This window comes from Panthera pardus, unplaced genomic scaffold (genome assembly GCF_024362965.1).
Source record: "Panthera pardus isolate Hobbes unplaced genomic scaffold, ASM2436296v1 HiC_scaffold_25, whole genome shotgun sequence".
NCBI lineage: Eukaryota > Metazoa > Chordata > Mammalia > Carnivora > Felidae > Panthera > Panthera pardus.
The window spans coordinates 87,622,388-87,647,970 of NW_026526821.1; the positions used below are offsets into that span (position 1 = coordinate 87,622,388).

Here is a 25,583-nt window from a genome sequence, read left to right on the forward strand (position 1 = left end):
GCAGAGCAGGGCTGGAGCCTCTGCCTCTCAATGCCGCGCAGGAGCTGTGGTCTGATCTGTGCAGCCTGTCCCCGGAGAGGTGGGGAGTTGCGGCTCTCTGCTCCCCTGAACTCAACCCAGCAGGAGAGCTTGGAAGTGCACACCAGCCCGTCAGCCTTGCTAGGTGTCTGGTCCAGAAGGACCTTGCTTGGCAAGTTCTGTGTCTGAAGTGATCTCTTTCTTTCTCCCCACTCAGGAGGAGGAGTTCATCGACTGGTGGAGCAAATTCTTTGCCTCCACAGGGGAGAGGGAAAAGTGTGGCCAGTACTTGGAGAAGGGCTTTGACACTCTAAAGGTGAGGCCTTTCCACAGTGTGCTCTTCAGTCTAACAGCCCCTGGGCATACGCAGTGGAGCGGGGGAGGAGCACAGGAAGACAATACATATGCATGTGTGTCACCTCCTTTGAACACATGTATCCAAAGGATCTCCTCATTTGGTGCCCTGAAGGCTAATGAATCCTGATGAGCTAATTGAGGTGAGAGAGGTCACCCCCTGATTTAGAGCAAGAAGTCAGTGTGGGCTGGAACAATGACGAAAGTACTTTTGGAAGAATGTTGAAAAATATTGAAGTATTTATGGATGAAATCATTCCTGGCCTGGGATTTGTTTTATTTTTTTTTTAAATCTTTTTTTTAATGTTTATTTATTTTTGAGACAGAGAGAGACAGAGCATGAACGGGGGAGGGTCAGAGAGAGGGAGACACAGAATCTGAAACAGGCTCCAGGCTCTGAGCTGTCAGCACAGAGCCCGACGCGGGGCTCGAACTCACGGACCGCGAGATCGTGACCTGAGCTGAAGTCGGACGCTTAACCGACTGAGCCACCCAGGCGCCCCTGGGATTTGTTTTACAATGCTAAAGAAAAAAAAAAAAAGAAAAAAGAAAAGAAAGGAAGGAAGGAAAGGAAAGGAAAAGAAAGGGGAAGATAGATAGATGATGTGAGTGGCCCTCTGGTAGATTTTCAAAATATTAAAAATTGTTGAAATTGCAAAATATTTAAAATTGTTAAAACTTGAGGATGGATACCTAGGGATTTGTTATACTATTCTGTTTTTTAAAATTATTTGAACATTTCTATAATAAAAAAATTGTATTAAAATAAGAGGAAAGTCAGCTTGAGAATGGAGCTCTGATTCCTTCACCCCTACAATTGGAACAGAAATTGCTTAGCAAATATAAAAATATGGTAAACTTCGTTTCTGTGAAAAAAAAAAAAAGCAAAGAAAAGCCCCCAAAACAATCCAACCAAACAAAAACAGCCAGGGATGAGTCAGCCAAATTCTGGTATTTTGAGGAAATTCCACAAATACAATTATGCTTTTTAAAAGTAGACTGCTTTAAAAAAAGATAACCAGAGGTGACTCAAAGTTACACCCCAAAGGAATCGTAGAGGGTCCTGGAGAGGGTTGCCAAATAAATTCAGGATGCTCAGTTATACTTGAATTGCAGAAAAATAATGAATAATAATTTATTGTAAGTATCTTGTATAATGGTTAGATAAATATGTCTTATGCCTCAAATATTACATGAGACATACTTATCTAACAAAATTATTTGTTATTTATTTGAAATTCAAATTTGAGTGGGTGTTCTGTATTTTGCTATGCTCTGTCTGGCAAGCCTCCTTAGAGAAGGTATGCAAGGACTGTTAGATGCAGGGAGGTGCCCTGAGGAGCACCCGGAAGGGGACCAGATGAACAGGATTTGAGGCCAGTTCGAGTGGTGGGTGGTCTGGGCTTCCAGGTAGTTCTGCTGGCTAAAAGCCTTTGGTGGCCACTCTGGAGGATGATTCCACAAGGTGGCAAGAATTGTCTCTGATAGATTGGGGGCCTCTGAGTGAATGGTGCCGGGAAGCCTGGATGTGCAGAGATGAAGCCTCAGGCAGTGGCAGTGGCTCTGAAGACATAGTCTTCCTGAGGCAGCAAATTCTTCATTGACTTGCAGTTGGGTGTGTGAGGTTGGGCAAAGAGACTGAACTATTTGTGTACCAGGAAGAAGGTCCGACACATTGGGTCTGGCATGTGGTACTGTGGCCTTGCCAGAAAATGAGAGAAACCAAGAATGAGGACTCCTGCCAGTGTGGCCCATGGCCCTGGCCCCTTTGCTGCTCCCTCAGATGCTGGACATAGAATTGGCACCCAGCCCTCCAGCCTGACCTCTCCGAGGAGATCTCTGACAGTGTCCAAGTGAATATGGACCGTCCAAAACAATATGCATTCAACCTGTTTCGGGTGGGGTGGGGGGGATGGTTAGAACCAGACCTGGAAGGAAAACTTGTCCTTTAAGGATAAGTAAATAGAAAAAACCACCACCACTACCACCACCACCACCACCACCACCACCACCACCACCATGAGTTTTTGAAAAATAGCCTGTAGCATTATGGAGAGAATGGAGAACATAATGGGTAGAGAAAAAAAAAACCCATATTTTAGAAATTACTAGCATGGGGGAAAATACAACCCATAATCTCAGTAGCAAAAGATAGAAAACAAAAGATACAAACAAGAAAGCACAAAAACCAGAAATCGTAGAAAAACACAACAGAAAAAGAATAAAACATATTTGTTTTCCTAATAAATGAAAATGGATTAAACTCCTCTATTAAGTGATAAGGACTCTCAGACTATATCAAATTCAAAACTCATTAGACTGTCCTTAGGAGGTATGTCTAAAACAGTACAACTTAGATTGGCTAAAAAATAAATGTTATGGCAAACAAAATAAGGTAAGTGCAGATAAAAGAGAAACAGAATTTAAAGTAAAAAGCAAAGGAAACAAAATGGGTGTTTTATATAAATAAAAAATACACATCTTTGTGAGAAAACACCCAAACATTTATGTACAGGACAGTAGAGCTTAGACATATTTAAAGCAAAACTGGTAGGAATATGTATATGAAATGAGAGAAATTAAAGTTGCAGTGGGAATTTTAATGCATCTCTCTCCCAGGCAGATGAAGCAACAAGTAAATAAATAAGTAAATAAGAGGTCTGAATAACAAGGTAAAATATTTTTTAAGCTACATAAAAACTAGCTTTAAAATAGGGAATGAAAAATAATAAAAAAATAGAGAATACATTTTTTCCTAATGTTCAGAGAATATTTACAAAACCTGATCACATATTAGTTTAACAATAAATTACCAAAAGCAGAAATCATACAAGACAGATTAAAATGCAATAAAATGAGAAGTTAATAACAAAAGTTTAAGCAAAAAGACCAACCACTTGGAAATTTAAAAAGTATTTTATTGAGACTTCCAGTATGAACATGGCTGCATAAGTCAGCATTTTCCCCCTTTTCTTCTGGAAATCATTCAAACCCACAAACTCCATTTTCAGTAAAAGTTGGAAACAAATAAAACCCGCAGACTCCAAAATACATGTAAGGGCTGTCCAAAGGCAACCAAGATTGGGTAGAAGCCAGTAGGCAGTAGATGAAGAGAAAACGATGAAAGGTCATAGTCGTAGCAGGTCTCAGAAAGCCCCATCCTTCCCAATAAAAGAATGTTGAGAATTAATTAAGACAGGTTATAGGCACATGGGTGCTTATTATCTGTTATCTTTACTTTTGTGTGTCCTTAAAAACTTTCATAATAGGTAGTTAAAAAATATAGTTCCTGAAGCAGAGATTTCACTATGGAATATAAAAGTTATCCCCCTTTGTTCGCAGTAATGGATATGGGAACTTTGGAGTAAGGTTCAGGCTGAAGATAAATGCTCCTTAGACCTGGTCTGGTTCAGAGAAGCAGAGAAGGTGGAGCAACCCAAGAATCACACAGATGAGCCATATTTGCGGGAAGCAGTCTGCCTCTTTGAGAGGAGCAAAAGAAATAATCAGGCTAGAAAAATCCAACACCTTTCATGATGAGTAATAATAAAAGAACTCTCAGGGCATTAATTAAAAAATACTATGAAAAAAAGAAAATACAAATCAAAACTTAGGGAAGAGGATATATACCCACCAGGCAAATTTTTCCAGGGAGCAGATGAAATGAAATATTTCGCTGTGAACTTTTCAGAAGTAGGACAGTCAGAATGCAAAGGAGAGATGAAAGAACTCAAGGGATGGTGCGAGGAGGAGACCTGATATGTGAACTGGTATGATTCAGGAAAGGAGAACACAGCAGTTTGGAAGGGGCATAGGCACACAGGAAGGGGCAGAGGACAGAAATGATGGAAGTCAGCAAAAGGATATGGAAATAAAGAACAGAAGTATGAAACAATAAAGAGAAAATAACAGATATAGAAGCCAGGGAAAAGAGATCCAACACTTGCATAATTGGAGTCTCTGAGAAAGACAACCAAAACAGTGAACTAAAACAAAAGACACTTAAGAGTGTATAGAATGTCACTGGAGTGAAGGAATACCTGAATATACATACTCTTAAGGTCCACCGTGTGTCAGGAAAAATCAACCCAGATCGGTTAACCCTGAGATGTATCCTGGTATATGTTATTGGACTTTGGAGATAAAGAATTTTTGTGGTAGTCATACCTTTTTCTCTTCTTTTCTCTCTTTAAATGACTTTAAATTAAATAATTTAAAGTAGGAAATAAATCAAGGTGGCTTCAGTTTCTCCACAACAGCATTTAATACTCAATGACAGTAAAACACCATGTGTAAAATCATCAAGGAAAGAAAGGGTGGCCCAGGATTTACATTCAGCCAAGCTGCACTTCAGGCACAACGGCTACAGACTCCCAAGTGGCATATTCAGAAACTGGGGATATGGGTCTCATGCCCCCATCTTGAGGAAGTTCTAGGGAATGAACTCTGTTGGGAGATAATGGGGAAAGCCAGAACGAAGGGACAGGTTGTGATCATATTTTACCTTTGACCTATACTGAAAATAAATGGCAGGATTAGGGTAACAGGACAGAATATAAATATGTATGGTGAAGTTATGGAAGTGACAAAACTGACAAAACTTAGGCACAGAAGGAGGAGAGATGATGGCATACAGAGTAAGGACATGGATTGTCATGTTGTAGAATAAATGGAGTTGACAGATTGTATTTAAAACTGGCAAATAAAATAACAGGAGCATAAGCAAATTATAAGCAAATAGTACAGAGTAAATACTAAGGAAGACAATACTGCCTGAATCTGAGTGAGGGAGAGGGAGGGGGAGGGGGAGGGAGATAAAATTCCATTATTTTACTATTGCTATAGTAGGGAACTCATAAATACTGCCCCTAAAGACATAGAAGACTTAGAGAATTTCTAGTATATGTAAATCTATAATATTAGAATATAAATGCAGCCCATCCTAGATATCAGAAACACACACACACACACACACACACACACACACACACACTAGACCATGCAGGCAAAGATTTTTAAAAAATTGATGAAATTGGGAAATGTAACATAAACATATTATATGACTACATAAATATAAATATAAACTCAGATCAAACATATCTATCATATCAGTGCATATCATATCAATCATTCATTAATTACAAAATTTAAATCCAATCTCAAGAGATTCATGAAGGTTGAAAATAAAAGATTGTGAAAATGTGTGCCTGGCAAATGCAAATGAAAAAAAAGCAGAAGTCACAGTCTTACTATTAGATGAGAGCAGATTCAGGTCCCCCAAATGAATGAGACAAAGAATTACATTAAATGGTGCCATTCCAAGAGGTGACAGCTACGAAAATACCTATGTGCTAAATAACACAATATCAATATTTACAAAACAGAAGTTACAGGAGACAAAGGAAGAAATAGTAGGTAGGGAGAGATTTATTTTTCTCTCCTCTTGGTTCACGTCAGGTCAAGGGGGCGCAAACATAAGAGGATATAGAGAACTGGCCTAGTCGTTCACCTGATTGAACCCTGTAGCCTGAAAATAGAGACTACGCCTTTGGCACAGTTACAAAGGTTGACCACGTAACAGGCCGTGAAGAAAACTTTAATAAAGTTCAAAAGGTGGCATACCACTGACAATGTTTTTGATTATAATGCCACAAAATGAGAACTTATTTTTTTAAGTTTATGTATTTATTTTGAGGGAGTTGAGGGAGAGACAGAGAGAGCAAGCGGGGGGAGGGGCAGAGAGAGAGAGAGAGAGAGAGAGAGAGAGAGAGAGACAGAGAGAATCCAAGCAGGCTCTGTGCTGTCAGTGCAGAGCCCAATGTGGGGTTCAAACTCATGAGCCGTGAGATCATGACCTGAGCCAAAACCAAGAGTTAGACACCTCACTGAGCCACCAAGGTGCCCCAAATGAGAACTTATAATAACAAAATCAAAAGCCCAAAAGTTCTCTTCTATCTAGACAATTAAAACACACACACACACCTCTGTTTTAACAGTTCTTGGTAGAAGAGAAAATATAAACCCACCCTGGCAGATTATCTAGGAAAAGATGATAAAATGCTACCTATTAGAACTTGCTGGTTATAGCTAAAGCAGCATTCAGAGGAAATTTATAGCCTTAAAAGCTTAATTAAAACAAAAGAATGAAAAAAAACATCTAGCTCTTGGATCAAATAATGAAAACTGTAATTATGGCATGCCAAGAAAATGAATATGATAATGTTATAATCAAAACAAATGGGTAAATGCCAAGGCAGTAGTGAGCAGAGGCAATTTCATAGCATTAAGCATTTTCCTTATCAGGACAGAGGGAGCCAAGTAAAGAAAGCTTCAACTGATCAAGTTACAAAGAACAGAAAGAAAAAGAAACACCCTGAGAAGAGTAGGAAGAACAAAATAATAAAAATAAAAGCAGAAATAAGGAACTGGAACAGAGGATATGGTAGAATTGACAAATTAAAGAACTGTCCTTTGAAAGATATAAACTATGTAAATGGGTCAAGAGCACACTCAAAATGACACATGTCAAATATTAACCAAATAACTGGTTGTTATTTTTGAGAATCAAAATGTAAGGCGATAATAATATTTACTTTATATTTACTCATACGGCTAATTTTTAACAATGAATCCGCCTCCACTTGCATCATTAAAGATTTCTTGGAAGGAACAGAACTCGGTCCAGGCCTAAATGAGAAATAATACTCAGCAATATGAGAAAGGAATTTACCTGAAGTGTCTTGTCTATCAGTTTCAGGTATAACCAACTTAGCATGTATGTTAAGGTCTTCTGTTTTGAATATTTGTATATTTATTTTGAGAGCGAGCAGGGGAGGGGCAGAGAGAGAGAAAGGGAGAGCGAGAATCCCAAGCAGGCTCTGCATTCAGCACGGAGTCCTGCACGGGGCTTGATCTCAATGACTGCAAGATCACGACCTGAGCTGAAATCAAGAGTCGGATGCTTAATCGCTTAAGCCACCCAGGCACCCCTGTATATTAAGTTTTTAATAGCATTAACTGTTAGGTACATTTAATCATCTATAATAGGAAACTCTTGCTTCATTTAAACCTAAGCAATTCCGAAACACTAGCATGTAAAAGTTAGTGGGAATTCAAGGGGAATGAAATCGATAAATCAGGGTCACAAATTTAAAGTAGTGTTCAAAAGTCATCGTTGGCCAGGTATCTGGTACCACTGCCATCCGGGCATCCTGGACAGTGAGCATTTGTGGCTTAAAATGCAGACCTGTAAACTTTCTAGAGTTCTGTTGCGATCTTCAGATAACATTCAAGTTAGCTTTTCATTTATTTGTTTGATTTTGTTCTCTTAAAAAAATACACCACCCTATGTACATGATGACTCCTAGATACCTAGAACATTGGATTAAACAGAAAACTGTTCCCTAGTGGTGCTGAACAGAGCCTTCCCCTCTTCCTCCCTTCTCCTGTCACTTCTGTCCCTCACCTTTCTCTCTCTTTACTCTCCACTATTTGCATTCTTTAACCTCTGCCTTTGTGCTTTCCTTCCCTGCCCTCTGTTCTTGGCCTCTGACCTTCACCTCTCCTGCCTGCCTTTGCTTCTTGAATTTGCAAATGGCCTTTTCCCTTCATTTTCTTCTCCGTGCCTTCTCATTCTTCTTCACTTGAATACTGTCATGTTTCCTCTTTCTTTGCTGACCCTCTTTTTTCTCTCTTTCCTTTGTCTCCTCCTCTTGTCCCCACATGTGGCAGGTCTATGACACACAACTGGAGAATGTGGAAGCCTTTGAGGGCCTGTCTGACTTTTGTAACACCTTCAAGCTCTACCGGGGCAAGACTCAGGAGGAGACCGAAGACCCATCTGTTATTGGGGAGTTCAAGGTAAGTCCTTGAGGACTTGTCCCAAACTGGGAGGCCTAAGACTGTGAAGTAAGTGAAGGGGGCAGGAGCAGCAATACCGTAGTAACTACAGTAATGACCGTGGTGTTGATGTTGGTGACCGTGTGGGTGACGGAGGTGGTCACAGTGAGGGTGATGCTGTTGATGCTGTTGACACGGTTGATGCTGTTGATGCATCCCTTTAGGGATGGCGGTGGGCTTGGTGGTCCCTGGTGAGACGACTCTGACAGAGATGAGAGTAATTAATGGTCATGATGGTGTTTATGTTGGTGACAGTGATGATAATGAGTTGGCCCCTCATTCTTTTCAGGGCCTCTTCAAAATCTATCCCCTCCCAGAGGACCCTGCCATTCCCATGCCCCCAAGACAGTTCCACCAGCTGGCTGCCCAGGGGCCTCAGGAGTGCCTGGTCCGCATCTACATCATCCGAGCATTTGGCCTGCAGCCCAAGGACCCCAATGGGAAGGTAACATTCCTGGGACTCTCACCTCTTCCCGAACGGCAGACGGGGGTACAAATGGACTGTGGAATCTTGAAACAACTCTGTCCTGGGGAGTTCACAGTAAGCTGTGGAAACCAGCCGAACACACAGCGCTGAGAGGTGACAGGATGCAGTTCTGTCGAGGGCCAAGTGCTCCAGGAGGTCCGAAAAGGCCAGGCAGCATAAGACTTGGGAATAATGAGGAAGGCTTCATGGAAGGAATAGGATTCTTAAGGATCAATGGGGTTTTGATAGGCTGGGAGGAAGAAGAAAGTAGTATTTTAGCACGGGCCAAAAAACTCGGCAAGAGTTTGTTAGAAGAATGCTTAGTGTCTGTTCAGCACGAGGCTGAGGCACAGGAGGAGGCCACGTGGAAGGTGTGGCTGGGATTGGAGTCTGTTTGGCTTCAGGTGGTGGGAGTGTGGGGAGGAGAGAAAGGGCTCAGTAACTGTGCAGTGCCTAGCCAGGGTGGAGCCTGAGGCAAAAGGAAAAATCAGTAATACCGATCCTGTCTTTATTTAAAATTTAGTGTTTTGTTCATCAGGGCCTGTTGGCATTGATTTTAGCTTTTTGAATATTGCATCAAAATGTGTTTATCTTGATTACTGAGTGTTTTTGGCACTCACTCAAATGTTGCGTCTGAGGCAAGTATCTCATCCCCTCACTCTGCTCCTGGCCCTGAGGGCGGTCAGGAAGGAGTCTGGAGCTCTGGGGAGGTGGTGGGGGAGGGGTAGAGAAAACTTGGGAAGAGAGAAAGAGGAAAGAAGTGGAGCAGGCAGGGATGATTGGAGTTCAGAGGTGCTCTCTCATCCCCTTAGATGGGTGCAGGCCTAGCATATGTCCTTGAGGCTGTGGGTGGAGGTCTGGTGTCCTATTCCTGGAGCCCTGCCTTTCAAGGTGAGAAGTCACAGCTGCCCTTGCCCTACTGGGAAGTCAAAGCACAGACGGATTAGAGCCATCTCCAGCCCAGGCACCACCAGCGGCCTCCAAGATGTGACTGTGGCCAGTGTTCAGTTCATACACTTCAAGCTTTCTTTATGCCACCTCTGACCCTGGGCATTCTGTGGCCGCAGCTGCTCCCGGGAGCTAGTGTTTGCAGGAGGCATGGGGAAGGCCAGGCTGGCTGGGCTGGGCTGATAAAGTCTGGCCATCTCTTTCCCTTCGATCTGTTGAAGCAGAGGTCACAGAGAGGACCCCAGCTAGCTCAGTCACATGTGTAATACCAGCCGTTGTGTTTCTGAGGATATGAGCCTTGCCCTCACCCACCGTCTCCCAATGGGGCAGTGGTTTGGGAGTCTGGAGGACTCAGGTACCCCATTGCCACTGCCGGTCCGTGACTGGAAGTCCATGTCAGGGCCAACCGGTGTGGCGGTGCGCAGGACGGGGCCCTTGGCCTGGCATGATGGCAGGATGGCAGCTTCTTGATGGCTGGCCTCCTAACCCCATCGGGAGGCAGAGGACTGAAGAAGCCTTAGAGATGTGCTGGGAAAGTGAATTCACTGAAGTCTTTCTGTCTCTTCCTTCAGTGTGATCCTTACATCAAGATCTCCATAGGGAAGAAATCAGTGAGTGACCAGGATAACTACATTCCTTGTACTCTGGAGCCTGTGTTTGGAAAGTAAGTTGGGGGCAGCTTGGGTGCTGGGGTGGAGGTACCAATCTGGATAACGCCACCACCCCTGCCCCGCCACCCCTTCTCCCTGCCCCCCTTCCTGCCTTCCCCCTCCCCGCCTCCCCCCTCCGCCTCAGCGTGGAGATGTGGCCGCCTCTGGGAAGTCCCCAGGTCCCGCAGCAAAGCTGTGCTCTGATGATCTTGCGTGTCTAGAGGGATGTAACCTCAGCTAGCTTTTCACTATGTGCTGAAGACACGAGTCCTGGCAGAAGCTCCTAGTTGATCACATAAACAGTTACCTCAAAGATCAGAAATCTGAATGGAAACTCAGAGCGCACTGGCTAATTATTCTTTATCTTAGATTAGTTTTTACTTTCGAGTAAGTTTAGATTTACAGAAAAGTTGCAAAGATAGTACAATTTTTGCATACCCTTTATACTCAATTTCCCTCACCATTATCATCTTAACCTAACCCTGCCTTATTTGTCAAAACTTTAAAATAAATCGATAGTGGTGCATTCCTGTTTACTAAACTCTAGACTTTATTAAGATTTGGCCAGTTTTCCCATAATGTCTTTTTATTGTTCTAGGATCTAATCCAGGATCCCATGTTGCATTTACTAATTATTCTCTTCTCTGTTGCATGTTCGTCTCTAGCGGATAGATAGAGCAAGGTAGTAAAATGCTTCTTGAAATCTAAGAACAGGGAAAGGAAGGATGCGCGCCCACTGCATGGGAGTAGCTCCCAGGCATCCTGAATTTCTTGCTGTTTGGATGTGAGCTTGTTTAGGCTGGAGAAAGAGTTACAGAGGGAAGTTGGTGGCTAGTTCTCTGGCATCGGTAGGAGAAGATGTGTTGTTTTGATGTTGCCAAATGACGCATTGAATTCATAAACCCGTATCTATAGATTTAGCTATGGTCACTGAGCTCTGCAGCGAGGGCCTAGTCAGCCTGGAGAATTGCTGGTTTTGAAGGTGAATCGGTCCTGCCAGTCATGAGCCAGCAGCAAGCTGGACTGGGAGGGAGGGGCTACAGGGAAGGAGGTGGGAGGAGCTCTATTTGGTGAGGTCCAGTGGCCTGCGTGAACCACAGGCTAATGGTGACCAAGCAGAAGATCTGGCCGGTTCCACAAGTGGGGCGGGGGTGAGTGTCAGGGCCCAGGGCGAGGTGGGAGAGTGAGTGCAGAAACTCTTTGTATAACTCACGTGCTGAACAAGCACAACTCACGAATTGAATGAAAACACAACTTTGTTTTTGTCTGCCAATATCCTGTAAACATTTATTCATGGGGGTTACCTTCCTCATTTCCTGAGCGGAAACGGGGCAGGCAGGTGACTTTCCTGCTTACTTGTTCACAGTCGCTTTGTCCTAAACCCACAGTGTGAAGGTGGTAACCAGAATGCCCCTCCATGTGCCATCAGGAACCTGACTGGCTCTAGGGTAGTTGTCCCCTCTCCCAGCTGGGTATAGCTGTACTACTTTGGGTACAGATGCATGCAGCATGTAGGTGTGTGTGTGAAGGGAAGGAGGGGGCTTTGCCTCTCGCCCTGTCCTGTCTAACGTCTCCTGCCAATCCCAGACTAGCTGCCGAGGTTCTGGTTCGTGCAGGGCCAGGATTAGGGGAGCCCCTGTGAGAGGAGAGCCCCATGTGCTCATTGCCCCTGTTTTCTGGGCACTCTCTGGGTGGCAGATGTTAAAGCTGATTTATTTTCTTGTGAGTGCTTTCCAGATGTCTCTGAGCCCACCCACTGAAGCTCCCACGATGTGGCAGATGCTATGTCCTTTTACTGGTGGCCCTTTTCAGATGGGCCTGGAGTCTCACTGCTGGAGCTCCAGGTCCCGTGGGGTAGGATTCAGGGTGGCTCCGTTTGGGCATCATGGTGGCCCAGCCAGGATGGGGGCAGTGTATAGCCTTGCTCTCCTCCTCCTCTCAGCTGCCAGCTGCTTTTCTTCCTTGAGTGGGAGTCGGGTGCCAGGCTTCTGCCTCCTGCCTGCAGGGAACTATTTCAGGGGGAAAGGGGCTTTACATCTATATTTGACCAGGATGGGGGATGGGGATCTCAGAGCACAGCAGGAACTCTCTCCCAAGAAGTCTCTTCACAGATCCTCCTTCTTCCCACCCTGCAAGCAGGTGTGAAGCCCTAAGTGTCCCCAAAGTGGATTCTGGGCCATCCTTTTGGTAAATTCCAGAGCACTGGCACTTTTACATCTCTTGCTTCCGGTTGTCCTGGTAGAAGCTTCAGTTTTAACTTTCTGTTCCAATTCATTGGTTCATTTTGTGGTTTATCAGGCAGGTACATACCATATGCTCAGCGCAGATGATTTGGGAGCATCTGATACACGTGTGCATGTGCATACACACACACACACACTCTCTCTCTCTCTCTCTCCCTGAAAAGCCCAGCATCAGTAGAGCATTGGGGGTAATAACTTAAGATATATAGGAGACCCAGGAGGGTAGACCCCAGGACCACTCTTGGGAGGGGAGGAAGGGGCCAAGGAAGGCTTTCAAGCCCCTGCTCTTGTCCTGCTCTCCCTCCCTTGAGTACCCGCTGTGTCCAACAATATCAGGGAGCCTACAGCATTCTGACATCTGTCCTGGGCTCCCTGCAGGATGTTCGAGCTGACCTGCACTCTGCCTCTGGAGAAGGACCTGAAGATCACTCTCTATGACTATGACCTCCTCTCCAAAGATGAAAAGATTGGGGAGACAGTCATCGACCTGGAGAATAGGCTGCTGTCCAAGTTTGGAGCTCGCTGTGGACTCCCACAGACCTACTGTGTGTAGGTGTACGGGGGCTGGTTGCTTCTCTGCCAACAGTCCTGCCCCCCAAATGTGGAGCACTTACTGTGTGCCAGCCCTGTGCTTAGCACTTTATAGGCGTTCTCTTGCTCAATCCAATTAGGGTCTTATCTCTATTGTACAGATAAGGAAACTGAGGCCCAGAAATATTATGGCTTGCAAATGGTGGGGTTAGGATTTGAACCTGTTTGTCCGACTCTAAGAATCTGGCTCTTCATCATATTGTTGTAATCCACTTCTCCTTAAGACACTACTGAGCCTTGTAGAGGGAAGAATCAAGAAGGGAAAGGCAGGGGCACATGGGTGGCTTAGTCGGTTAAATGTCTGGTTTTGGCTCAGGTTGTGATCTCACAGTTCATGGGTTCAAGCCCTGCATCAGGCTGTGTGCTGAAAGCTCAGAGCCTGCAGCTTGCTTTGAATTCTGTTTCTTCCTCTCTCTCTCTGCCCCCCCCCTCCCCCACTCATGTTGTGTCTCTCTCAAAAATAAATAAACATGAAAAAAACTTTAAAAAAAAGAAGTAGAAGAAGAAGAAGAGAAAGGTGAAGGGAGACAGACAGTGGGACACATGGGTGCCAGTTGAGCCTGAGAGGGTTAATGTCAGGTGAACTCATGTATGGACAGCCCCTGTCCACTTCTTGCCAATTTGGGTCTCGTTGGGGTCTGATTCTCTAAATCTGGAAATGAGAAACATTTAGATTCCAACTCAGTATTTATTTTTTAAAGCTTATTTAATTATTTTGAGAGAGAGAGAGAAGGGGAAGGGCAGAGAGAGAGAGAGAGAGAGAGAGAGAGAATCCCAAGCAGGCTCTGTGCTGTCAGTGTGGAGCCTGACATGGGGCTCAAACCCAAAAACCGTGAAATCATGCCTTGAGCTGAAACCAAGAGTTGGATGCTTACCCGACTGAGCCACCCACGCGCCGCCCCCCGCCCCCAACTCAGTAAGTATTTAAGCAAGTCCCGTTGTCTCTGGACCTCGGTTTCTCTGTGTGTAAAGTGGGCGCCCCAGACACAGCGAGTGAGGGCACCCATGTCAAAGTGAAGGGTGGGTGATGCTGTGCATGTGGTACGCAGGGTAGTGCACATCACTCTGCCCTTGGCGGTGCCCTGGAGTGTCTCTTCTTTGCCTTGTGTTTGGGCCTCAGCTCTGGACCCAACCAGTGGAGGGACCAGCTCCGCCCCTCCCAGCTCCTCCACCTCTTCTGCCAGCAGCGCAGAGTCAAGGCTCCTGTGTACCACACAGACCGCGTGGTGTTTCAGGATAAAGAATACGCCATTGAGGAAATAGGTGAGCTGCCACGTGACCCCAGAACCACAGTGGGCTCTCCCTCTACGTCAGGATCAGGGCGGGGCCAGGGGCCAGGTCGTGGTTAGGATTCGTTTGCTTCTGGCTCTGGCTTCTCAGACTGTAATTGGAGTTTGGGGTGCAGACTACTTCTGCGAAACAGTTTTCTACGTGAATTGCACTAGGTTGCCAGCTTGGCCTTCGTGGTATCTTCTGAGCCCCGCCCCACCCATCCCTCCTTCCATCCCCAACACTCATAGCAGGCAAAGGGCGGCCAGAGAGCCTGAAGCCTCCACCCTCGCCCCTGGATCTGCCCGGTGCTCACACCTGAGAACTCCACCGCATGCTCCCTGTGTGTCTGGGATGTCCACAGGCCTACGCTGCCCACCAGGAGCAGCTCAGACTCCCCGGAGGTGTTTACAGGCCCAGGGGGCCCCTCACTTCCTGCTGGTTTCAGGGACATTTGATGTCAGAGCTGGTGCTGAGGTTATAAAAGGGGAAAGGCGGCTTTGATTCCTTCATCCCCAACCCCCTCCTCCTTCTCGTTCTGTTTTTCTGACTCTTTTAGGTCGTGGCTGAGCCAGCTCCTCTCCATTAGCCCTTAACCCAACCCCCATTCTCCTTTCCCATAGAATGTGCATCTGTTTTCGGGGTGGTCTCATTTCCTTCTGCTAGTCTGTGAGCAACTTTAGCACAGGGACCAGGGCTCATGGTCATAAACTCATAAGAAAGGAAAGCCAGAAAGCTCTTGATGGTGTGGTCGGACATCTGCCTATTTTTGCAGATGAGGCCACTGAGCCCAAGAATGGTTAACGACCTGCCCAAAGTCACCCAGACGGTTAGGGGCAGAACCGGATTCCTGGCCCAGTGTTCCTTCTGCAGTGCTGTGCCGCTTCCTTTGTGGCATCTATTGAAGTGGGCAGAGCAGGCATGATAGGTGTGTGTGCGTGTGTGTGTGTGTGTGTGTGTTTGGTGTGTGCATGAGAATCTGTGCTGGTGAACATGGGCACACCATGGTGCACACACCTGTGTGTGTACATGTGTGTTTGGACAAATGTGGATCCACCTACCTCCAGTCAAAACTTCTGTCGTGGGGGCTCCAAGTTCATGTTGCTGGCTGGTTGGCCAGGCTTGTCTGGGTCAGAACCACCCCTGTGTCCTCATCTCATCCACAGGACCAGCGCTCAACCCACTCCCTGGCAGGGAGGAGCTGTACCTGGGAAGCACGAGGGGATAGGGAAGGGTGTTCACATCCAGTCATGCACCTTCCTAAATGAGGGTGTCATCTCAGCTGTCCTGCTGACCAGCTGTGTAACTGCTCTGTGTTTCATTTCTGTCATCTGTAAAATGCGCCTAATAGTATTTACCTTATAGGGTTATTGTAAGGATAGAACTCGATATCTATGAAGAACAGTGCCTGATTCCTGTTCTAGTTCACTATTACTGCAATTATTTTAGCTACTGCTGGTAATAGAACAGATTGTGTGAACTAGAGAATGGTAGTACTAAAAGGACTTAGGTGCCCAATCTGGGAGTATAGGTTGCTGAGGCTCAGAATTTGGAGCAGTCGGGGACGGCTTCCTGGAAGGGGTGAGCTTTGGTGGGCAGGGAGGGTTTGTATTGGTGGAAAAGAGGAAGAGCTTTACAGAAGAAGCTTGGTAGAAATGATGGCAATGAGGAATCTGGATTTTAAGCCTGGAGCCAGTGGACAGCAAGGCTTCCCTTACAGAGAGTGAGACCTGTGGATCAGAAGTATGTCTTGGCTGGAGGGGAGGGGGAAGGGGATGGTCAGGGGCTTCCCGAGGCCTCCAGGCAGCCCCACCATCCCTTGCTCACTCAGCTCCGGCAACTTTTTTGTCTTCTCTCTGGAGCAGAGGCTGGCAAGGTCCCGAACCCACACCTGGGCCCAGTGGAAGAGCGTCTGGCCTTGTATGTCCTCCAGCAGCAGGGCCTGGTCCCTGAGCATGTGGAGTCCCGGCCCCTCTACAGCCCCCTACAGCCAGACATTGAGCAGGTAGGACAGTGAACCTTGGTCCCCTGAGCCTTGCCCCCCAGCCAGCCCTGCCCCAAGGACAGCATGGATATGCCAGAGGCACCAGTGGGGAGCTCAAGATTTGGCCAGTTCCTCCTTGACCTGTTTTTCCACAGTCTGGGTGGTGACTGCTGTTAGCCCATGAGGGGAGCTCTTAGACCTGCCCCCGCCTGCCCCCAGATATCTACAGCCCTCAGGACCTGGGGAAGAACCCGAGTCACCTCCTCTATCCCCATGGATAGACCTCTGACTTCCCATGAGGCATTCAAAAGCCTCGCTGTTTCAGCCTGGCCCCAGGATGTGCTCCCCTACCATTGGTCAGTGACATCCAGGTGGCTGGCCTTGGGTTGGGCCGCAGTGGGGAATTCAGACAGGGATACTGGCACCCTATGACAGAATGGCAGAGCTGTCACTGAGAGCAGTCACCAGGAGGGCCAAGGGCATCCTCCGTGCAGAGGGAGGGTGAGCAGAGGGGCAGCAGGCCCAGGGCTGAGACTGGGAGGCTTCCTGGAGGAAGTGAGGTCGGGGCTAGGTTTTGGAGGAGGAGGAGGAGAGAAAAGATTATGGGCAGAGACAAGCCAAGGTAGCAATGAAGGTGCCTTCGTACACATGCAGGGGACATCATCTCTGCTGTTTGGAACTGAGCTCTCTTCCTTGGTACGGGGCTGCCGACACCCCAGAATGGCACAGCAGGTGTTGAAATGTGAGCTTTCATTCTCTAGCTATGTACCCTGGAGAAGTTACTTCAATCCTTCTCTTTCTCTATGAGATGGGGACAGAAGTAATACCCAGCTTGCAGAGAGGACAGGAGCCAAGGGGTGGCAGGTAGCGTGGTTTCCTGTAGCGGAAATCCTCTGAACCCCCTATGACTAAACTGTGATCTCTGACCCTCCATGACTTCGTGTGTGTCATTCTCTCAGCTGGAAATGCCCCTCACCCCTTTTCCGTCTGGCATGCTGAGACTCAACTCAAACATCATCGTCTCTGAGAAGCCTGCCCTGACCCCCAATCCCCAAGGCGCAGGTCCACGTCATCAGCCTGTGCGGCAGGGGGCTCACTGCTGCAGTCGGCCTTGTAGTCCCATGTAGGGCACCTCCTCTTTGGGGTTCTGGTGAGCCTCTCCGTGGCAGGGCCTGGGTGTTCTCTGTTCTGTGCCCCGCCTATCTGGCACAGAGCAGGTGGTTGGTAGGTTTGGTGGAGTGAAAAAGGTGGGGAGAGAACAGAGTTATGTCTCCGTAGGGGAAGCTGCAGATGTGGATCGACCTATTTCCAAAGGCCCTGGGGAGGCCTGGACCTCCCTTCAACATCACCCCACGGAGAGCCAGAAGGTGACTTACCCCAGCCATCGGCTTGGAGCTGAGCAGAGTGGCAGAATGGTTGCAGCGAGCTGTGGGTGGGACCTGGAGGTCACTCTTAGGCCGGGTGGGGGGCCACTTGGGCCACGGGGTACCGCTCTTGTGTGTGTTTGGCCAAGTGCCCAGGTGGAGGCAAGCATCGGGGTCTTGTTGGGTGAGCTGGCTTCTTGGCTTCCCAGTCAAGGACTGCACACCCTTTGGTGGGAACCCCGTGTGGACTTGAGCCATTCTTCTCCACAGGTTTTTCCTGCGCTGTATTATCTGGAACACAAAGGACGTGATCCTGGATGACCTCAGCATCACGGGGGAGAAGATGAGCGATATTTACGTGAAAGGGTGGGGAGTCATGCCCCTTCCTGCCTGTCCCTGGCCCCATGGTGCTACCCTGCTCCCTCTGGGGTGGTGGAAAGAGGGTGGTCTCTGCCCTTGCAGAATTGTTTTCCTACCATATTTCTTCTTTTGCAAAAATCTCTGTGTTGAACGTATAAAGTTTGAGGATGTCCCTCAAGAGAGAAGTTGGAAGGCCTTAAAATTTATGGCACATTTGGTACTTCATGGAGATTTCTTGGGAATTATTTCTGCTTTATCCTTTACCAAGTTCATTTACCTTCTTAACTGCCTAAGTTGAGGATGCAGAGTGTGGTGGAAGCCTTAATTAGAAATGTTCTCTAAAACATTGTCTAGTTGGATGGTTGGCTTTGAAGAACACAAGCAAAAGACGGATGTGCATTATCGCTCCCTGGGAGGTGAAGGCAACTTTAACTGGAGGTTCATTTTCCCCTTTGACTACCTGCCAGCTGAGCAAGTCTGCACTGTCTCTAAGAAGGTGAGCATCCTTCCCATCCGCCGTGGTGCTAGTCCCAGGGCTTTCTGTGATCGGTGTGACTGCCCTGCCATCATCACCCCTCACCACTGCCCCCAGTGTTGGAATCCCCCTGGCCATCACCACGTGATGACTACCGCCATAGCCCCGTCGCTCGTCGCCCCACCCCCACTTCTTCCACCTCTACCGCCGTTGCCCTCATTAGCATTGCTACCACTCCACAACCATGCCCACACCAGTGCCACAACCATCCTATGTAGGTCAGTCCAGATCCCGAAACTACTGTCTTCCTCCCTACCCCAGACAAACCAAGCAGTGAAGGGTCACAAGTCAGAATGGGAAGAACACTTGTAGGAAAGCCCAGCATGGCTAGTGAAGGGGCGGTGGGGCAGACCCCAGGGGGAGAGCTTCCCTGGAGCCTCGCCTATGGATTGGGTTCTCCATAGGACTGGGGATTGCTTAGATAAGTCCTTCCTGCTGCCTTGTTCCCCACCTTTCTGTGTCTGGTGCCTGTGATCACTGTCCAACCTGGAAAGTTACTGGGAGCAGCTGTGGTCTTCTAGGCCGGAAGCCGTTGCCCTCCTCCCTGACCTCACTGCAGGCTGAAGGCACCTGGCGGACCTGGTGCATCAGCCAGAGGGCAGAGGTGGGTTCTGGGACCTCAAGTTCTGTGTCTCAGCACCTCTCCATTTAGGTCTTATCTGGGCAACAAATTCATTTTTCCTAAAGTAGGCAGATCCCGAGGCACACAGCCTCTTTTCTGGTGGCACTGCACTTGCCCTTGGGGAGCGTCCACAGAGCACGGGCTGAGTGGAGGCAGGTGGCACCCCTGTTGGGGCTTCTGACCACCTGCATCCCACCTAGAACCAATCCATCTTGAGGTGTTCTCTATTCAACTAAATGAATGCCGCTTTGGTGTTGAGGTTCCACTGGTCCGATTTCCTTCCTGAGGTGGCTTAAGGCTTCAAGCCACAAAGCTTCTGTGATGCCAATTTCTCTCCTGAATGCTTGAGTGACTTAAAGGAGGGAAATACAGAATGTACTTCTTACGTGCTGCTTAGGTCTTTTTAGCTCTGTTCATTTCAACCTTTCCGCATGACCCCTTCCTAGCCTGACTCACGGGATCATCTGCATTTTAGAGAAACCAAAACGGTCCACGGAACATTCTGAAACCATCGCAGAAAAGCAAAGGGGGTTAAACAAGGTTAAATGAATGCTTTCACCCAGGGATTGCTGCATAGTGCCTGCCAGCAGGCAGAATTTAGCAACAGCCTTGGGTTCTGTGCCATCAAGGAAAGCCTAGCCTGTTTGTAGGTTTAATCTCGTTTGCCTTTGCTCAGTGTGTTTGTCTAGCACAAGTTGTTTCCATAACAAAGCAAATGCTGCATTTGTTGGGGAAGAGCTCCAAATCAAACACACGCTGCCTCTCTTTGCTGTGGGCAGAGGGAGAGTGGGGGCCAGGAAAGGGGAAGGGAGGGCTCAGGCATCCTGCATGCCATCTTCAGTGCTCAGCATGGCATACAAGGGGCCAGGTGTGGATGGGAAACTGAGGCTGAGAGATGCAGAGTGGCCTGTTTAAATGGGAGGTGGGACCACCCCCTTCATTGTGACAGGTGGAGATATGGGCAAGGAGTCACAGGAAGCAGAGGTTCTATTTTTGCTACAAAGTAGGAGGAGAGATAATCTCCTGGCACTGAGGCAGGTGACATGAGACAGGTGAAAAAGGCTTGAAGTAGCCATTGTGCCGAGAGAGGGAGGGAGCAGAGGGAGAGAGAGGGAGAGAGGGAGAGACAGGGAGAGGGAGATGGAGAGAGAGCTCATTGTGATGCTGAGATAGTTACCTGGAAGTTCTGAGGGCCCAGCTGGGGTTGCTGGTTACGAACCTGAGGTGGTTCCATTCTGGCAATGATGGAGTTTCATCTCGGTATTACAGGCACTGGCGAGGAAGAAGAAGAGAATTGGGCTGACCCACCATGGCACAACCCATAGGCTTGGGCTAGCCCTGGAAGAACGAGAAGGCCACCAGGGCTGCTGGGGTAGAGAGAAGGAAGAGGGGTCAGGGAGTCCAGGAGAGGCCCCCAGGGTGGCAAGAGGAATGGAATTCTGGGGGGTACCATACTCCAAGAGAGGGTAGCTGGAGGTAGGGGTGGAGGAGGTCAGAAGAGGAGGTTGAGAAACAGACTCCAGGGGGCTCTGAAGTCAACCAGGAGAGTGAGGGAGGAACTGGCTTGACCCAGGAAGAGCTAGCTGGTCCCTTTGTGGGAGAAGGGGCCCAGGAGGCAGGTGGAGCTGTGCCCATATCAAGGCACCAATGAGCTGGCCTGGGCCGAAGGACTGAGTCTGGGGGTGGGACGGTGTGGAGGTACTGCACAGCCTCTGGGCTCCCCAGTTCTGCTGCAGAGCCAGCCCTCTGCCGAGGGGTTCGGGGCCTCTGGCTGGCAGGCCCTCCGGGGACCCCATTAACCAGACGAGACTGTCGTAAAGCACAAGGTCTCCTTTCATCCGGCTGCTTTGAACCACCGCTGGTTGCCCCGGCCTGGCTCCCCACCTGGAGCCCAGCACACCCACTGGGGCCTGCCTGCGCGTCAGGCACCCACCCTGCAAATAAACAGCTAGTAAAAGGGCCCAGACCGGGAGCGTAATGAGCGCCTGGGACCTGGGGGGCCATTCCCCAGGCTGGAGCCCCAGCCCAGCTGCTCCCACCAGGGGCCGTTTGAACCTCTGGCTCATTACTGAGCCCATAAACCAGGCCGGCCGGAGGAATGGAGGATGCTGGCGGCCTGTGCAGGCGGGCCTGCGGAGCTGGCCATAAAAGCCCCGCCAGAGAAGGGAGGCACCTGCAGGAGGGCTGGGGCCCGGAAGAGGGGAGGCACCAGACAGGGGCCAGCTGGGGGCCTGAGCCCCTCGCCAAATCAGGCAGCAGTCCAAGCTGCAGTCGTGTGCTTTGCAAGGTGACCATTCCTCACAGGGCATGGATTTTGGTTCAGGAGCCCCATGGGTCTACGTGACCTGGGGTGGCCACACAGCAGGCAGAGCCCTGGCTGGTGCAAGCCTGTGTGTACAGGGCACCCGGGGGCAGGCAAAGCCTCTGTATCAGCAAGTGCTCCCTGACTCCCCATAGTCTGTCCCCCAGGACTCTGTCCAGGCCCCTACTGTGACCCGGCACTCAGGATGTCTGAAGATCCTATGTCCATTGCCTGTAGGATCGTCACAATGTTTCCTGTCCTTGCCACTCACTCAGCAGAAGCTCCAGCAAGAGGACAGAGGACAAGCAGGAGCAGGAAAGCCCCAGTGACAGTCCTTTGGGTTAAGCGTGGCTGGATTCAGGGGTGAACCCAAGCCTCAGCATGCCCGTCCTTACCCCTCAGCTGCTCTGCAAGGCCTCTGTGGGACGAAACCCAGGATAACACTGGTCCAGGCTGAGTGGTCTGAGGGAGGTGGAGTAGGAAGAGCAGGAAGGTGGTGAACTTGCCAGCACCTGGGGCTTTTGATTTGCTCCAGGGCAAGCTCTTGGAGGTAAAGATGGGGTGGGTGGCCATGCTGAGGGAGGAGCTGGGGTTACCGTCCCCTGGTGTCAGCTCCTTCCACCAGTGTGTCAGGGGGATCCTTCTGGTGACAGCAAGGGTTGGGTGGGGGGCCCCAGGTTCCCAGCCAGCCAACCCTGTCCCTAAGAGCACATGGGCAAAGCAGGATTTAGAGGCGAGAGCAGGACTGGAACCTGACCGCCTGGGTTTGAATCCCAGCTCAATGCTTAGCGGTGTGACTCAGGCAAGCTACTTGCTCTGGTTTTGACAGCTATAAGGCCAGCAGCATGTCCCATATAGCTCGTTGGAAGGATAAATGAGCTCATAGTGGTAAAAGGCTGGCACATAGGAAGTGCAGATTAATATTATTATTATTAGCTGTCAGACCTTGGGCAAATTCTTAACTTCTCCAAGTCTGTGCTTCATCATCTGTAAAATGGGAGCAAAGCCTCTGCCCGTGGACTTGGGAGACTTAAAGGAGCCACCTCATGTGAAGTCAGCCTGCATGGGTCCTTCCTGGGTCCTTGAATACTGTCGGCTGGGATCTTAGCAATCTTCCCACCAAGACCTGGTTCTGGCAAATCCCTAAGAGATGTCCCATTCACTGCCTCCTCCAGGAAGCCTTCCAGGCTGGAAGGGACCACTGTTTCTCTCTAATCTTGCTTCCCTGCTTCCTCCTCTGGGCCAGGATGCTTTCTGGAGGCTGGACAAGACTGAGAGCAAAATCCCAGCACGAGTCATATTTCAGATCTGGGACAATGACAAGTTCTCCTTTGACGACTTTCTAGGTGAGCACCGTCTCTGGTCAGCACCATCCTGCACATTGGGAGTTGACCCAGAACCCCCATTGTGTGTGTGTGTGTGTGTGTGTGTGTGTGTGTGTGTGTGTGTTTGTGCTTGCCACTCTTGGGAGGCTGGCAGGAGTGGTCTTACTTCCTGTCCTCAGGTTGCTCAGGGTCACTGCTCCCTGGTGCTGAGTAAAGTCTGCGACACAGAGCAGTGCCTGAATGGTCAGAACTGCCTGTCCACAGAGGTGGCTTTGAACTCTGGGCTACGTTGGATGGTATGAGTCAGGTAGGTAAGGAAGAGAGGAAAAGCACAGGTTTGAAGGCAGTGCAAGCATGAGCTGGCTGTCGCTGGCTGTCTGGCCTCACACTTGACAGGATGCCCCCACCTCAACCCCTGTCTAGACTGGGCAGACTGGGCCCAAGTAGTGGGGGGCTCAAGTCAGTCTTCACCCTTGTGCCTGAGTGATGAGTGAATGAGCCACCGCGGCTCCATCCTCCAAGCCCCCAGGCAGGATTCCGGTGGGGGAGAAGAGTGCAGAAACCTGAGCTGGGCTGAAGGATGTGGTAAAGACAGGGTGAGATGTGGGGTGAGGAGGATGGCTGTACCGGGCCAGCAGGTGGGACTGTGAGTAACAGCCCTGTCACAACCGTAAGAGTTACCCGGAAAGTGTGGTCTGGCCATACAATTGGATATTATTCAGCCATAGAAAGAAATGAAATACGGATCTATGCTATAACACGGATGAACCCTGAAAACATGCTAAGCAAAGGAAGCCAGTCACAAAAGGACTAATATTGTATGATTGCATTTATATGAATCGTCTGCAGTAGACGAATCCAGAGACAGCAAGTAGCCTCGTGCTTGCCAGGGATTGGGAGGAGGGGATTGAGGGTGACTGCTGATGGGGATGGGGTTTCTTTTGGGAGTGATGACAATGTTCTGGAATTAGATAGCGCTGGTGGCGGTACAACTCTGAATATCCTAAAGCCACCGAGTTTTACACATAAAAATGGTTAAAATGGTACATTTGATGTTATGTGAGTTTTAACTCAATTAAAAAAAGTGAGGGGCGCCTGGGTGGCTCAGTCGGTTAAGCGGCTGACTTCGGCTCAGGTCATGATCTCGCGGTCCATCAGTTCAAGCCCCCCGTCAGGCTCTGTGCTGACAGCTCAGAGCCTGGAGCCTGTTTCGGATTCTGTGTCTCCCCCTCTCTCTGACCCTCCCCCGTTCATGCTCTGTCTCTCTCTGTCTCAAAAATAAATAAACGTTAAAAAAAAAAAAAAAAGAAGTGAGCCTTGTGAGAAAGGCAGTCCTGGGTTCCTGTTCCACTCTGCCACTTGGGAACAGGGCAGCTTTGGATGGATCACTGGAGCCCTTCTTGGGTGGCCCTTGATTGCAGGAAGGTGAGTTGGTCTTTGCTGAACCCTTGGGCCCCTGCAGGGACGTTCTGAGGAGCAGCCCCAGCAGGGGTGAGGAGGAGGGCTGCTTTCTCCACTCCCCACCCCACCCCTGTCACTCCTGGCCTGGTCACCTGCCCTCAGAGGATGGGGGGACTTTTGCAAAACTTCACTGTAAAAGAGTCAGCCTGTCAAAATCAGGGCATCAATGGGACTTCCGTTATTTTATTGATTCTCCTGCCATACATAATTCCTGTAGAAAAAACAGAAAATGTAGATCAACAATGTCTCCCTTTACTTATGTATTACAATTTCTCTACCCAGAGATAACCTCCACTAATATTTTGGCATATATTATTTCATATATAAGCAAACACATATATATTATATGTGTATTTATACATACATATGTGTAATCATACATGGCATATAGAGAGACCAAAATGAGTTTTTATCACACATATGCTTTATATCCTGGTTTTTTGGGGAAAACTTAATATTTCAATAACATCCTTTCTGTTGGCAGTTTTCTGCCTACATTTGTATCTGCATCATCGTGCTTAATTCCTGCCTGTTGGTGGACCCTCTTCTGCCTATTTTCTCTTGGTGGGTACTCAGCTCATCTTTAGATCTAACAGTGTGAGTGACACCCTCCGGCACACATCTCTGAAGGCTTTGTACATATTTTTCCCGAACTGTAAGAAGTAGATTGTCAGGGTCTTTATACATTTTCGTGATTTTTGAAATACTTTGTTCAAATGCTCTCTAGAATATTTTTACATTTTTATGTTTACATTTTACTCCCACCTGTGCCCTTTTTGGATAAGGTTGCCATTTTCTCCAAACTTTTGCTACCAAAAAAAATTTTTTTTTAATTGCCAATCTAACACCTTGTTTTAATTTTTTACTTGCATTTCTTCATTACTTGTAAGGTAGAACTTTAAAATGTATTTATTATCCATATTACTGGTGGGATTTTATTTTTCATGGTATTGTTCAACTTGTTAACCTTTCATTTTTGATTTTCAGAGCTTTTTATATAGTAAGGACACATTCCAAATAATTTCTCCTAGTTTTTCAGCTGCTATTTAATTTTTTTATGGAGTCTTTTTTGCTTACAGACTTAAAAATTCTTTTGGCATCATTCTATCAATCTTTCCTTTATGAGATGAGGCTTTAGAGAATTAATTTTAAAAAGAAAAACAAAGCTGCATTTTTACTGAATGAGAAAATG

At 48.0% G+C, this 25,583-nt stretch overlaps 1 protein-coding gene across 23 annotated transcripts in view; it reads left to right on the forward strand.

Moving 5' to 3' along the window:
* Positions 1-25,583, forward strand: part of DYSF (dysferlin) — a 224,594-nt gene that overhangs the window by 189,252 nt on the left and 9,759 nt on the right. For 22 of the 23 annotated variants that reach the window (XM_053890791.1, XM_053890801.1, XM_053890797.1 and 19 more), the window contains 11 exons: positions 236-334; positions 8,104-8,232; positions 8,561-8,716; positions 10,258-10,349; positions 12,957-13,127; positions 14,290-14,432; positions 16,304-16,443; positions 17,701-17,789; positions 18,057-18,152; positions 18,501-18,642; positions 22,852-22,951. In XM_053890791.1, the coding sequence (XP_053746766.1) occupies positions 236-334; positions 8,104-8,232; positions 8,561-8,716; positions 10,258-10,349; positions 12,957-13,127; positions 14,290-14,432; positions 16,304-16,443; positions 17,701-17,789; positions 18,057-18,152; positions 18,501-18,642; positions 22,852-22,951 (1,357 nt within the window). The other variant, XM_053890812.1, reaches the window with a different exon arrangement.